Source organism: Budorcas taxicolor, chromosome 3 (assembly GCF_023091745.1).
Source record: "Budorcas taxicolor isolate Tak-1 chromosome 3, Takin1.1, whole genome shotgun sequence".
Classification (NCBI taxonomy): domain Eukaryota; kingdom Metazoa; phylum Chordata; class Mammalia; order Artiodactyla; family Bovidae; genus Budorcas; species Budorcas taxicolor.
This window is the reverse complement of record NC_068912.1, coordinates 49,587,384-49,604,004: the sequence shown is the minus strand read 5'-3', so window position 1 is coordinate 49,604,004 and position 16,621 is coordinate 49,587,384. Positions and strand designations below refer to the sequence as shown.

Genomic DNA, 16,621 nt, shown 5'->3' with positions numbered 1-16,621 from the left:
AAAAGACAACGTGAAGAACTTACATGCATCCTATATTCTCAGAAATGCTGAATATACAAATTGCTCCTTAATTTAATTTATAAACTTAATTATAAATTAACTATAATCTATGTTTATAGACTTAACTACAAATTAATTTAAATTTAATTCAAATCACCTTCAAAATACTAGCACGTATTTTTTAGAACTAGGACAAATCAACTGAAAAGTGCTTATGGAAAAATAAAATCCTGAACAAAAAGAGTACTGGAAAGAGGAGCTATCCCTACCAGACATTAAAACACTATAAAGCAATGGAGACAATAAGGTATTGACACATAACTAAACAAATCAAGGGGAGAGAATAAACTCTAGAAATAGATATTAAATATGTGACAGTGTAGAGTATTTATGATAAAGATAGCATCTTAAACCAATGGGGAAAATAGGAACTATAGCCAGAAACATAGATACTCTAGAATGTATCAAAGATTTAAATTTAATAAATAACACCATGAAAACATTAGAAGAAAAAACAATGGCGAATGCTATTATAATCTGCAAGCAGGGAAATCCTTCCCTTATACTCAAAAAATATACAAAAGATTGAGATATAGATGCAAAATAAAATAAGCAACTCAAAAGATAAAAACAAACTAAAGAAAACCTGCAACTTATATCAAAGATTAAGGACTAATTTCACTTATACAGAGTTTCTATAAATCAGTGGTGCTGCTGCTAAGTCGCTTCAGTCATGTCCAACTCTGCGATCCCAGAGACGGCAGCCCACCAGGCTCCCCCCGTTCCTGGGATTCTCCAGGCAAGAACACTGGAGTGGGTTGCCATTGCCTTCTCCAATGCATGAAAGTGAAAAGTGAAAGTGATGTCACTCAGTCGTGTCCAACCTTAGCGACCCCATGGACTGCAGCCCACTAGGCTCCTCCGTCCATGGGATTTGCCCAGCAAGAGCACTGGAGTGGGGTGCCATCGCCTTCTCCGATAAATCAGTACTAAATCAGTACTAAAAAAAGACCATCAAGAAGAAAATCTGAATCAACAGTCAAGTCACATAAAATGATGTGTAAATGGCTCTGAAACATATGAAAAGACACTCAACTATACCGAAAACAAGGGAAATGCAAATCAAATCTATACTGAGATACCAGTTTTTGCTACCAGATTGGATAACAAAGTCTGGTCACCAGCTCTGTTGGCAAAGGTGTATGAAATTAGCTTCTTCAGCATGACTATCAGAAGGACAGAAACTCTATGGAGGATGTTAGCAATATAAAAAACATAGATGCAAAAGTGCTCTGTTCTAGTAACTACCCACCTAGGAATATACACAAGCTATTCATTGAAGTATTGTTTGTAATAAAAAAATTAGAAACAATCCAAACATCTATTAGTAGTGAACTGGTTAAATTATAGTACATCAATATAAGAGAATATCATGCAGCTTTGAAAAAACAAATAACAGCAAAAGAAGACCTTTTATATACAGTTAACTCAGAACAATGAGCAAAGAGCAGAATGTTACCCTTTGCATAAGAAAGAGAACATACTGTTATTTGCTTTTGTATATGTAATATGTCTCCAGAAAGATACATAAAAAACCAGTAATAGTTGTTGCTTATTTAGGGAAAGGAATGGGTAGCTAAGGTCTGAGGTAGAAAGACACTTCACTGAGTGAATACCTTTTTATACTGTTTGCACTATGAATCATGTGAATGAACTGCCTATTAAAAAATTAAGTTTCAAAACAAAGAAAACATGTGAGGCTTCTACAATTTTGGATACATAATTAAAACTTACTTTTCTTGCTTGCCAATTTTTAAATATAGGGCAAAATACAGATCATGAAAAACCTTAAAAATTGTCCTTTTATATTACAAATGAGGTTTACCAAAATGCTTGTAAATGATGAAAACACAACTGCTACATGCAAAATAAATTACTGAGTGCTACCATGTCTTTATCTGCTTCACAAATAAGCTGTATCTCTCTTACCATACTGCAAATATTTTGTCAGACTGAGCTTCCTGCTTGGAAACAAGAAGACACAGGAAATACAAATCACAATTAGAATGAATGAGGAAAAGCTAAGGATTTTTCTTTTATGGTTATTAAAAGGTAAATCCCACATTTAAAATAAAAAATAGGAGAAGTTAAAGGATTTCAATTTTGTTTCAACGCAACTGTTATTACTATGCATAGGAAATGCATAGATTTCATGCATTCACACCCTGAGCAGCACAAACAAAATGATACCTCCCTGATCTAACTGTCTTTAGGGCTTCCCAGGTGGCTCAAACGTCAAGAATCCTTCTGCCAAGCAGGAGGCTGCGGTTCAATCCCTGGGTCGGGAAGATCCCCTGGAGGAGGAAATGGCAACCCACTCCAGTGTTCTTGCCTGGGAAATTCCATGAACAGAGGAGCCTGGCGGGCTACAGTTCACGGGGTCACAAAGAAGTCCAACACCACTGAACAACTAAACAACAACAATGATATTCAAAAATGGTTTCTACCCTTCAAATCCTGGCCTTTCCAGTGTTTGAAAACTAAATTAAGATTAAATGAAAGAATTAAATAAGCTCTAATTTGACATCAATTTTCTAGGTTACTGAATATTTTTCATTTGAGGTATCAATGACATTTTTAGATGGCCTCAGCAATAATATAAGGGGCGGGCATTTAGAAACTTAAAACTTACACCAAAGAAAACACAATTTTTAGTTTTCTAGTGTCATGGAGTCTTACTGAAACAGAGTAAGTGGAGTCCTACTGAAACAATAAATTCCCCAATAACAAAGTAATCTTCAAAATTTCATCCAACACAAAAGTAAGACTGTAACAATCATTCCAAAGGTAAAGACACTCTTAGTGGGAAATAATACTCAAAAAATTGCTTTAAGCAAAGAAAAAAGATCTGTAAAGCAGTGGAGAAGTCACTTTCTTTAAGTCTGTTTCTGGAATGTGGACATCAACCATACAGACACTCTCCTTCCCCAGGACATCGTGACTACACACAATAGCTACTGACAACAATTGAATGAACTGTGGTCCTTATTTTCAAGCATGGAAATTTTACTATCTATAGACACAAATTACTCTAACTTACATTAAATTGCGCTTATAAACAATCTATTTTAAAACAAATTTGGTTACTAAGCATTTTTAAGAATCACAGCAGAAGCTATCCACTTTGAAACCATCTATATTTTTCCAGTGCTTGAAACACAGAAAAAAAGAGAACCACGCAAACAGGATAAATCTACATAAAAAGTAGGGAAGGCAGTTCTTAATTACACGGACTATATTGTATTGACAAGGTTCTTCTCTTCCTGCCTAATCCCTTGACACTTGCCCTTTGCCCTCTCTCTATCAATCACATTATGTTCTTCACATCCAGAGTTCTACAAGCATCCAGAATTGCAGTTCCAATCCCTGCCCTAGCCCAGTTAATGTTCACCTGACCTTTGAGACTCAGGACAGGTAATCCCTCTCCCCAAAACAGCCTCTCAATTCATTACTCAAGCCATGGTGACTCACTTTTAGTGAGTTAAACTATTGTTAAACTAAATTGTTAAACTATTTGAATTCGCATTACCCATCAGGTTAACATTTAACACTGACAATCACTTCTTAGAACCTAACATTTTTAAAATTCCGTAACATCGTTCTCCAGATGGTCTACCTACTTTTGTTTCTCACCTTCTCTCTGTCCCTGGGAGTTCACACTCAGTCCTCTACTCAGTCTGCACACTCTGAGTTGGTGTCATCCTCTTCCATCACCACTCAGGTCAACAACAATCCAAGTTCACTCCACCTTCAACTTCAAACTTCAGCCTCATCCCTAACACTCAACCTGTCCTATGTTCCATCAAATCAACAGCCATCTCCTCTTCTGTAACAGCCACACTCTACTTCTACCACATCCCAGCTTCTGCCTTAGCTCAGATCGTCAACCCTCCTCTAGCCCATTATTTCCAATAATCTCCTAACTGAACTCCTTTGTCTCTAGTCTCATTTTTCTCAATCTTTACATAATGCAGCCTAGAATAATAGATTTTAACAATTTTTGGTCCAAATTATTTCATCAAAGGGTAATGTCCTAATTCTTATTTTAGCACATGTAATATATACATACACATTTATATACACATATATGATAAACTTATTCTACAATTTTAGTTTCATTTATCCACATTTTAAAATAAGGTACCAATTAAGTCTACTTTTTTCCATTTGTTTCCCCCCTTTAAGTGGAGTCACTACAAATGGCCATTTTCCAGCATCAATTGTCCTCAGATAACAAAGACTTTTTGTGCACCAGTAACTTATTTCAAAAGAGCATACATACTTTCAAAAAACTCAAAAATTTTAAATGTCAGTTGTTTAGTTACTTTTACTTAGTATTTTTAGAGTGTTTCCTGCCAAATAAAGTTTAATTTTTAAGACAAAAAGAGTTTTAGGTGTGACTTAGTGTGTTAGTTGCCCAGACATGTCCAACTCTTTGCAACTCCATGGACTGTAGCCCACCAGGCTCCTCTGTCCATGGAATTCTCCAGGCAAGAATACTGGAGTGGATTGCCATTCCCTTCTCCAGGGTGACTTAGGAATATTTAAATATCAATGTGTATCCTACTGATACACATCATACAGGCGCCATGAGAGATGGCTCCACAGACATTATGAACCAAAATGTATCATGTGGATCCTTTTTGCTCATGCCAACCCACGGTTAATAGTGTCTTTCTTACCTTTCACTTTTGCAGTAAGCATTTCTGCAGCATTTTGAAGATCGACAAAATTGAGGTTCTGATGTTTATTCATTACAGACTTTAAAACACGAAGAAGTTCATCCAGACGTATATGAATGACTTCTTTAAAACACTCTTAAAGGAAAAAAAATTTTTTTAATTTGTTTCCCAAACCATGTTACAAGAGTCTAAATAAACCATGAAAAACCATTTGGGAGCACATTTTAAACAGAAGCAGTGGCTCCAAAATTTTTGCCTACAGTATGTTCACTTTTATTTTCACCAGTGTGATTACATGTAACTCATTTAGCCTTCAAAAACTCCATAATCATTTTAATTCACTAAAGATTTCAAAGGCACTCACAGAGTCAGCTTAGGCACTACCTTTTGCAGTTTTCTCTGTCTAAATGTGCTTTCCAGATTTCCCTTGCGGCAACTTTATAAGTTTTTCCTGTCTTACAGTTTTTACTATTAACATACTTTTTAATACATATGGTAACAGTTAAAGCCCTATAAATGTCTGAAATATTAACCCGTATTAAATGGTACTTACATGTTAAGTTACCACGTAAGAATTGACTCTTCATTAAGCTATTATCAGATATCAGAAATGAGCAACTCACAGGCATATATGTAAGTACCACCATTTCACCTATATATTTTAAAAACTGATACAATTTACATACAATAAAATGCATAGATCTTTATATGGTTCAATGAAATTTTATACTTTTAGAAAAACTGAATTAACTGCCAATGATGAAAAGCTGGAGGATCATTACAAGAACTCCAGATTTATGCCTACTCTTGAAAAATCAAAATCTGGTTATACCAGGCCCATATCCTCCTTGGCCTCAAGCAGCTGAAATAGCAGCACTGCACTCTTTTAGGCATGCTTCCTTCCCAGCGCCCACCTGCCTGCTCTGACATTTATAGTAGTCCTGGTCAAAGACATACAGACAACCTTTTATAACCCTTGGAAATAAGGTGACCATATAATTTATCTTTCAAACCAAAATACTCTAGCAAGTGAAAGGGGGGCACTTCCTAGTAAACAGGCATGTTTCTGGATCACCATTCCTGGCAAACCAGAAAGTATAGTCACTCTAACCTTTAAAACCCCTGAAGTAATCCTCAAAACTTTGAAAAGACAACCACCTGAAACACAATACTTTGATGTAATGTTCATTTCTATAACTTATACATATAGCACTAGTGTTTAATAATGGCACATTTATTAAATGCTTCCTTATGTGCTAGGCACTGTTAAAAGCACTTAAAGCCTATCACCTCATTTAGCTTTCATATCAATTCTATTAGGTAGATAATTTTAAAAATTTCCATTGTACATATGAGAGAACTGAGACACATCTAGGTTCACCAAGTCAGAATTTGAACCCAGATTGTATAATTCTAAAAGCTAAGCTCTTAACATTATACTGTCTCCCTACTGAAATATTAAAAGCTTTAAAAAACATTTTTAAAGACATGTTTTATAATTATGCAAATTTCCCAGAAATATTAAAAGACAGCCACTAGAAAGAAAATCTACAGGATGAAAAAACAAAAGAAAATTCTATTATCTATCAAACATTCCATTCATTAACAGCATTATCAAGAGTGAGAAATAAGTAGTATAAAAGGAGCAGGCAAGGTGGGGAGCTGGGTATATTAGGGCAAAAAGTATCTCAGGTAGAGGTCACGAATAGGTAGTGACGGGAGGAGAGAGAATAGAGTGCCTTCAGTAAAAATTCCACTCATTCATCCAAAAATTTTAATAATAGATAAATCCAAGAGATTAGGTGCTGGCTTAAGCAGCTTTGGAAATGAGTGGAGAGTATAACATTAAAGGCAAAGGAAATGCACATACGCACTGGACTCTAGTTGATAAAGTTTTCAATGAGACTTCAAGTTAACAATGCTGATATTGCTCTACATGTACCCTGAAAGTGAACAACTGCATAACTGGATGGTGGATGGTGGGAGCCAGCATGACACTCCCCTGACCCCAGAAAAAAAGAGAGAAAGGAAAGCCAGTCATTTCTGTCCCCTACTATGCTGTTTCAGATTAATTTCTACAGATATTAACATACTTAGGAAACAGTAGGTAAAAATATTGTCTTATTTTGAGGTCTCAGGAAAAAGAGCTTGATCTTTGTGGGTCGTCAGCAAGAATCCTCAATATTCAAAATGAATATTGGATATTAAACAAGAAGGTTTCCCAGGTGATGCTAGTGGCAAAGAACCTGCTGCCAATGCAGGAGATTCGAATTCAGTCCCTAAGTCAGGAAGATCCCCAGAGAAGGAAATGGCAGCCCACTCCAGTATTCTTGCTACGAGAGTCCATGGACAGAGGAGCCGGGTGGGCTACAGTCCATACGGTCACAATGAGTCGGATACAACTGAGGTGACTTAGCACATATGCACAAAATACTAATGGTTTAAATGCCTAAATAAACCAAGGTAATAAATTCTGGCTTTCTCAGAATCAAAGAAATTAACTATGTGGAAATAAATATATTTCAAAATTATTATGTGTTTATTAATATATTTTAAAATTATTAGTGTTTCATATGTTTTAAAAGCATATTTTATATTTTTCAATGTTCTTGGTTTACAGTATATAGTAACAGATACAGCCCACAGAAACAAAAACTCTTCAGGATTCTTTATTTTTAACAGCATAGAGGGGCCTGAGAATGACTGCTATAATTTTTCTTAAAAACCACTGCAGAACATTCCTGTAATTGTCAACATAGATGTTCTACCAATTTGAAATTCCTTTTTTCCTACAAGGAAGCCCTTATAAACAGATATTGAAGTTGTTTTAAAGCAAAATACTGAAAGACAGTAACTGAGTTATTTACTGAGAAATTTCAGAAATATCTCAAATTACTCTATAAATAATTCCTATTTTCTGTGACTGGACACATCTCTAAAGTATAAAAATCAATGGAAATGAACATGATAATTTAAAAAGTCCTACGTACAAAGAGTCATAAACTCCCCTATGTATTTGACTAGATGAGTTTAACATAACTATTAGGACATGAGAATATTCTGATAATATTTCAGCTGGGACGTTATAAAATAGCAAGCCCTTAATTATGCTTTATAATTTTAAAAAATGTTCCAAGGTTCTTTTTCGTTATAGGAGAATAAAGCTATCACAAATTATTTTTATGAAGCAAAAGCTTCTTGAACTTTTATTTTTTCAGAAAGTTTTATGTTTAGGCAGCTCCTTCACCAACACTAAATATCTCCAAACCACCAAAAGCAGCAATAATGAGCTTAGCAAAAAAGACAGTAATTGTTCTTCCCCAGTGGCTTCCCTGGCGGCTCAGAGGGTGGGGAAGATCCCCTGGAGAAGGGAATGGCAACCCACTCCAGTATTCTTGCCTGGAGAATCCCATTGACAGAGGAGCCTGGCAGACTAGAGTCCAGGGGTAGTCCGTGGCAAAGAGCTGGACACAACTGAACTACTTTTACTTTTTTTTCAATACAGAAGAAAGGTATGTGGCTCATTGGTGTGGTAGAAAACAATAGATTTAAATCAAACTTCCATTCCAGTGCTTAATCTGCCACTTCCTTGAAATGACCATATACAAAATTCAGTTTCTCTAACCTCAGATTCACCATTAATTCATAAAGTTACCTTAAGTTTGTTGTGAATATCAAATAAATTGACAGAAACAAAAGTGCTTTATAGTCTTAATATATGCAAACTATTACTATTAAATCTGAAAGCCATTCAAACTAAATACCTTTGAAAACAGATTTATCTCACACAGAATTACACTCAGTAACAAATTACAATATGGTTCCACAATATTTTAATGAAAAAGAGATATTAAAGCTAAATTTCAATTTAATTTTATATGTAAAATCTAAATTAGTAAACCACTTAGAAATAAAACATAATTAAGAATATATTTTATAAAAATATTTCTATACCTACCAAGTAAATTATAGTATTTAATTTAGTCATATAATTACAAGATAATTTTTAAGTTTTATAGTGGCCATATTGTAAAGGTAATAAGATTTAAATTATAGTACAAAGGTATTAAATATGCAAATATTATAAGGTTCAATCAATTTTAATACTAGCTATATAAAAGAGTAAAACTCCTGTATCCCAACATTTGCTTATCTACCATCCCTATATGGTCATCTGAATTTTAATTTACTGTTTCTTTCATTTGTGCCATTTATTTTCTGCTTCACTCAGCTTATCAAGTGAGAACAGATTAGCCAGTTCCACTTTTTGGTTCTCATGCATTAACACAATACCACAGTGTTTATATTGCAAACACTTCATGGAAATACTTAGGTAAATAAATAAGTGAAAAGGCCATGGTGTTTTCCTTGATTTAAAAAAATAAAAACTGACAATAATTTTTTAACTCAGTCTTATTAATTCAGTTTAACTTCTCTGGGAAAGCAATGAAAACAAGGAGGGGAAAAGTTTTCAGAACTTATCACAAGGAAACTCATTTTTGTGTTTTCTGTAATAACTTCTGAATTTACAGGATAAAAGTGAAGCCTTAACAGCAACTTTCATTATCCAATCACTTGGGGATTGTAAAAATAGTTACAGTTGACATTTTAAAAGACTTATTCTATGAGCCTTACATATATGAAGTATGAACTCATTTAATTTTCACAATGACCCAATAATGTAGGTACTACTATCTTATTTTAGGAGATGTGAAACTGAGGAAGAGAATACTGGTAACTTGCCCAGGGTTATATACAAATAGTGGCAGAATGAGAATTCCACCTCAGGGCTCTGGCTCTAGAATTTATGTTCTTAGTCACCATGACAATCAACATGGTTAAAAAAGCTATAGCTTAATGGCAGGTATACTCTGCAATCTGATTTAACAGGCTTCAACTTCCATCTGAATATGCCAGTTACTATTACAAATGAGGTTAAATTATGTAAGCCGTACTAGGTAAGTGAAGAAGAAGAAAGCAATCTCCTAAAGCTGGCACATGTGTAATAAATGAGCTACCTGTATTTCATACTCCATTCTTCAAAGATTTATTTTGTACCTTCTAGACACTAAGCCATAACCTATTAACATCCATATTAGCTTTTCCTAAACGATAACGATTAGAAATCACTTCTAGAGAGGTTTACTTCTGAAAAACACAATAGGAGGACTAGCAACTTATGTTTCCAGTATTTCACAAAATTTCTTGCACATTATAAAGGTTGAAAGTAAAATACTAGCCAACAATGGTAAAATTAATACTCACTGTAATTTGCCTAAATAAATTTACACATTCTCCTGTGTAAAAAATGGGGTAATCCACAAGATTAGATTTCAATTCAGATTTTTAAAGTTTATACAGAACTTCCCTCTCACAACAGAACATAGTATTTAATGACATTAAAATTTTTACTTAATTCCTTCTTTCAGTAGTTTGTTTTAGAATGTTAACATACCATTTCTGACCACAGTTCTGTTAAATTTAGGACTCAGAATTCATCAAAAGCTGTCACTTACGAGATCAGTTACATTTTTACAAATTAAAAGTGATACACTCTTCAACTAGAAATCATTTTTAACAATTAGAGAACTTTATCCGAAACTGATGATGAAGTTTTATCTTCCTTCCTAACCTATTTAAAAAACAAAACAGAAAAACATGGCACCATTGTCACAATAGTAAACTTTTATTAAAATCCATTTTTAAAAGTTACATAATCAAAAAATCTATAAGAAGTATTAGATTTAACTGCCAATTTTTTTCTTCAAATGTATGTTATAATGGCAATGGACACTTCCAAGCACTGAATACTAGACAAAGCAAGCAATGTGCACTATTCTCTCTAGCCCAATTAAAAGCCTTGCACTTTTTCAGATTTCCAAATTTCGAACTTCCACACATGATGTTCACTTGGGAATGGAGAAGGTATATCACAAAGGGAGAGTTTAAGGTTACTGTAAAACTAGCAGAGCATTTATCTTTGGAATTCAGAACACACTATTTCTCAGTGGGGCAACCTAAACCTGAATTGGTACTGCACATACATTAATCTGCAGTGCTATATTTAAACACAGGGGATACACGTATAACAGCGTGCCTTCAGCATTTTAACGTAAGTTGCAAATTTTGCCCTGTAATTATTCATAATGTACCATAATGACACTGGCTGCTGCTGCTGCTGCTAAGTTGCTTCAGTCATGTCCGACTCTGTGCGACCCCATAGACGGCAGCCCACCAGGCTCCCCCGTCCCTGGGATTCTCCAGGCACTAGAAAGAGATCTAAAACTTCAAATTTTACATCTGCTACTTACATAAGACTAAGGGGGCTTCCCTGATGGCTCAGTGGTAAAGAATTTGCCTGCCGATGCAGGAAACATGGGTTCGACCCCTGATCCAGGAAGATCCCACATACATGGAATAACTAAGCCCCTGTGTCACAACCACTGAGCCTGTGCTCTAGAGCCTGGGAGCCACAATTACTGAGGCCACAGGCCACAGCTACTGAAGCCTGAGCACCCTAAAGCCCCACGCTCTGCAACGAGAAGCCACAGCAATGAGAAGCCTGTGCACAACTAGAGAGTAGCCGCCACTCGCATCAACTACATAAAAGCTTGTGCAGCAATAAAGATCCTGCACAGATCTCCCCCCACCAAAAAAAACCTCACAGGGTAACCTCCTCTTGGAAATAAGTAGTGAACAGAGAATCAATAAACTATCACTTACCCTATATCAAAAGCAACTGTGTTCACAGTCCTATGATCTCCCACATTAAGCTCTCTACTTTCGTTTGTAAATAAAAACAGTAGAGACAAACTGCACACACATCTTAACTCTGTTAGGGGGCAGAGAGTCCTTTGGGAGACATTACATGAACTTGGTCAAACTCCAAGAAATGATGAGGGACAGGGAAGCCTAGTGTACTGCAGTCCACGCGGCTATGAAGAGGCAGACACAATCTGGCTACTGAACAACAGCAATTTTCTGTAATCAGTTCATCAACACCTACTGCAATATGAGCATAACATGCTCACTTGGGAAATTTTCATTAACATCACATTTAAGAAAGTTATCATAAAATTCACATTAAAAAACCCTATAAATTGGTGGGAGACAGATGTCCTCTAAAATGTGTTATATAGTTTGAATACAAATACTTAGCTGTCTTCTTCAGCTCTGAACTGTCAATATTCCGAACAATGTAGAATTTCCAACTCCAATTTTTAAATCAGAATTATAATATCAATAGCATCTGGTGTAAACATCTCATTTTTAACAAAGTATTAAATGACTTAAGCCATATTCCAAAACTAGTCAATAGCAGAACTGGGTCTACAACCTAGATTGTGTGATTCTCTTTCCTGCCATCCCTTATTACCAATCTCACCAACTTGTATAAACTGCTTAGAAAGTGATCTGCTGGTTCAAATCAAAGAACTGCATGAAAGCTACACATCCCAAAGGCAATTTAAGGAAGGAGAATTCAAATGATTTCCAAGAATTCTTATTTCTAGGTAAAATTTTGCTCCAGTAACAACTTTTTCTAGGTTTTCTTTTCAGGCTATAAAAATAAAAAATACTTATAGCTCAAAAACTCATCTCAATATTCCAGAGATTGATGAAAACCAAACGTCAATACCATCACTGCCCAATAGAAATCTCTGTAATGATGGTAATTTTTATATCTTCACCATTCAAAATGGTAGCAACTAATCAGAGATGGGTAATAAGCACTTGAAGCAGTTACTGCAACTGAGGAGCTAAATTTTAAATTCTAATTAAATTTAAACAGCCATATCTCTAGAGGCTACCATATTGGGTAAGTCAACATAAATACCACATGAAATAGAATGAAATGAAAACTAAGCAGTGTCTTTATAGTATCATGCTGCTGCTGCTACGTCGCTTCAGTGGTGTCCAACCCTGTGCGACCCCATAGACGGCAGCCCACCAGGCTCCCCTGTCCCTGGGAATCTCCAGGCAAGAACACTGGGGTGGGTTGCCATTTCCTTCTCCAATGCATGAAAGTGAAAAGTCAAAGTGAAGTCACTCAGTCATGTCCAACTCTCAGCAACCCCATGGACTGCAGCCCACCAGGCTCCTCCATCCATGGGATTCTCCAGGCAAGAGTACTGGAGTGGGGTGCCGCTGCCTTCTCCATTATAGTATCATACTGCCATGTAAAGCAGCTAATAAAGCATGAGAAAAGGACACACCATTCTGCATTCATGACCTCTAGGTTACAAATGAAATAGTAGCTATTTATCAGCAATCAGAGGTTGATGAAATCACATAATCTAAATTATACATACAACTCGTCTATGAAACTGGCTAAACTCTGCCTTTGCGGGGACTGTGTGATTAAATACTGTTTGCATGTGAAAGTACTCTGTAAAATGTAAAGCATCATATACAATTATAATAATCTCTATAACTAGTTCAAGGAAAGGGAAATGTGGGTGTAAACCTATCACAAAGCTGTTAATGTACACCGAGCCTTAGCAATGACTGAACACCTGAGGCAGCAGTTACATGATTTTGCACACCACTGCTTCATGACAGGTAAAGTACATAAAGAAAATGGTATGCAGATAACACCAAAGGTGATTTGCATACCCACAGCTACATTCTTAAAAGACAACTTTTTAGCTTTTTCATAGCCAACCAACATGAATTGAAAGGTAATAAACAATATCAAAAATTTGGCATCCCTCCTCTTGAGGAGGCAAAAGACAAACTAGTGGCAAAGCCACCAATCAAATACCGACAATGGTCTCTTCACTCCAAAAGAAAAAAATGAAACAGCTCTTTGTTGTCTGGCCAGTTTACAACTATACAGAACAGCAGAAGTCCAGGGACATTTCTCAGTGCTCAGAGACAAAAGCGTGACCTATGTCCACTAACATATGTTTATTAAACTACCTTAGACAGCTATAGAATTCAAACTTTTTACCTGCTTTCCTAAAGATTATATGTCATGTGATTTTTGCAATAATTCTATTAAATAAATAGCATGACACTCTAACAAGCTGAAAATCATGATCAAAATTAAACACTTTATTACGTGGCATTTGTCATTTATAATGAGGTTGATTTATGCTGTTTATACACACTCCCTTAAGGAAAACAACAAACAGAAAGGTTCTATCAGTTCAAACAGACTAAAGAAAATATTTCCAGATTTTGATAACAATGACGCAAAGACATAGAAAATAAATTCTTGCTAAATCCAAGATTTATTTTGAGATGGCACACATAAATCCTTTTAACTCTGACTAAAGAATCAAGCATTAAAATCAATCCAAAGATAAATTAATGGAAATTCTCTGGCCACTGCTTAATAATGAGAGCTAGTTACCCAAAAGATGGTCTTTTGCATTAATTTACCAACCATAAATGGAAAACTTTTTTACTATTAGCAATACACTCAAATTCTAAATTTTGAAGTACTGGTTTTTTTATTTAAAGAACAACATCCTTACAGATTTTTAACATTACTTTTCTGTAAAAAATATATTTCCATATACATCTTTTTACCTCAAAAGGTAGCTTCCCTTTCCTATCTTATTACCAATTTCCTCTTTTCTTCTTACTTAGGATCAACTTTAAATCCTCTTCTTTCCTAACCTATGAACTGTCTACTTACAAATTAAAACTCATTAAAAAAAATTATGGATATAAGGAGTGGGTCCAACTTGTTTTAAATTACCACCATTTTAAATCTGTGAAACAGGGGATAAATATGTGAGATAAAGATTCCAAATGATGTAGAATTTCCTATGGAAAACAAAAACAGATATTCTAACTAAAAATCTTATTTATATTAGTGAAACCTATTTTACTCGCTACATTAAATAAGATCAGATTTTACCTTAAAGTAAATCATTTGCCAATTAATATAAATTTTGAGTTAAAAGTTAACCCAGTTACATCAAAAAGAAAAAATTTTACTATATGTAAATTTAAAAAAATTAAAACCCAGTTAAGAACAAACCTTTATTACATAGCTATGCTTTTTTAAATAAATGGCCGATATGTCATTTTAATAATGAATCTGTTACTGGCATAATGCTTAATGTTATTTAGAACATCTTTCCACAATAACAAAGTAACTTTATTACCATTTAATTATCCAAAGTTAGACTTCAAAATCAAGTATTAAAATGAACAGAAATGTAGGTAAATTCTTTTCTAAAAACATATATATAGTCTCAAAAGAATGACTTACGTGATTGTCATTTAAGGGTAAATCTAATACTAACATTTTGAGGCTACAATTCAAGTCCAGGTATTTTGGGCATTTCAAATGGAAAGTTACAGGTAGGTTAGAAATAAATTCTTAAAAGCAGTATTTATGACAAACAGAAGGCATGGTTTTTTAGTTTCTATTTTTCAGAATGCATATCAGAAAATGAGTATCTAACTTATATTCACAGAAAATATTTACTGAAATCTTATGTCTATGAAACCCCAAAAGGTCTCATATAAATAACCAGGAAACTTCATTTTCTACATCCAGACATACCTTTATGAATATGGACTGAACTGCTACTTATTACAAAAGAATATCAGTTGTATGATTATTAATCACCACTGCCATCAAAATTAGATATAAAAGAGGCACAGAAAGTTGAAAGACAGGGACTAAGATCAAGTCAGGGAGTACAGATGTATATAGCTCTTTATTTCAGAACAATCAAGCCTCAGGCTCCAGTATCCATTTCTAACTAGACAGAAAATAAATCCTGTGACTCTCTTTTGAGGAAGAGAACAGCAAAACAGAATTAAGTTTGACTTCTGAGGAAAAAATTCACTCAAATCAGTGATTTCAGACTGTTTCAGGAACAATATAGAAAACTGAATCTAGGCAGATGTATTAACAATGTAAATTAAAACTATTAGTGTGCTTATTAAAGACCAATCAGTACATTGCTACCATTAACAAGAAGGTTAAGATTCCAAATATCTAAAAATCTCCCATATCAAATGGGTCTTGTTCCCTCACTTCCCAAGCTTTCTACTATGGACTGCACTGTATCTGATTATAACATAGTTTACACTGTAAACATCAAACATTTGGCAAAACATATATAAAATAGCTAACACAGAATACTCTGCTTTACTACTGTGTACATACTTATATGAAAGTGAGGCTGGCATTTAAGATGTTACAAACCATCCAATAAGAAGGCTAGGGAAAAAGAGCTGACAAACCTGAAAGAATAGCTTCTTTCAAATATAGTAACATATGGGAGAACTTCCTGATATCATTCACCAACTCCTTGATGTAATCAGGATCCAAAATGGCGTTGGAATTTATGGACTTGAGCCCCATCTCAGAAGTTGTAACATCAGTTGAGAGCTGGCCTGTTGACAAAACACGTTTTTTCTTTGTCTTTTTCTGTTTGTAAGCAATCATCCTTTCACATAACAGTCAAAAAAATGGAATTCCTTATGTAGGGGAGACAAAAAGAGAGAAACACAAATATTTCATTAACCAAGGTACATTATAACACCAGGTTTTCATGAACAGCTCAAAGCCCACCTCAATATTCTATTTAAAAAACCAACAACAAACTGTATCACTAATATAGCAACTTCCATTTATTAAGTGCCAATAATCTTGACAAGTCTATGATATGCAGATTCTCAATTCCCAAGTTAGGAAAGTGATTTGAAGGTTAAATGATTTGTCTAAGCTCTCAGCTGATAAATGATGAATTGGTACTTAAAACCACATCTGCCTTGTGACCAGAATCTATGCTCTTAATAAATTTCCTCTTAATTCCTAGGGCACAGAATTTTTTAAGCTATAAAAGTTGTTCTGAAATGTCACTTAGTGGAAGAACATATTCTCCCACTATAACATCACCTTCAAAAAT

At 34.7% G+C, this 16,621-nt stretch overlaps 1 protein-coding gene across 1 annotated transcript in view; it reads right to left on the bottom strand.

Moving 5' to 3' along the window:
* The window catches only part of ARHGAP29 (Rho GTPase activating protein 29), a 61,211-nt gene extending 45,053 nt beyond the window's left edge, over nt 1-16,158 (bottom strand). Inside the window, exons 1-2 of the mRNA XM_052637114.1 lie at nt 15,954-16,158; nt 4,743-4,877 (exon numbers count right to left, since the gene is read on the bottom strand). Coding sequence (XP_052493074.1) covers nt 4,743-4,877; nt 15,954-16,158 — 340 coding nt within the window. The remainder of the gene's footprint in view (nt 1-4,742; nt 4,878-15,953) is intronic.
* Between the last annotated feature and the right edge of the window lie 463 nt (nt 16,159-16,621).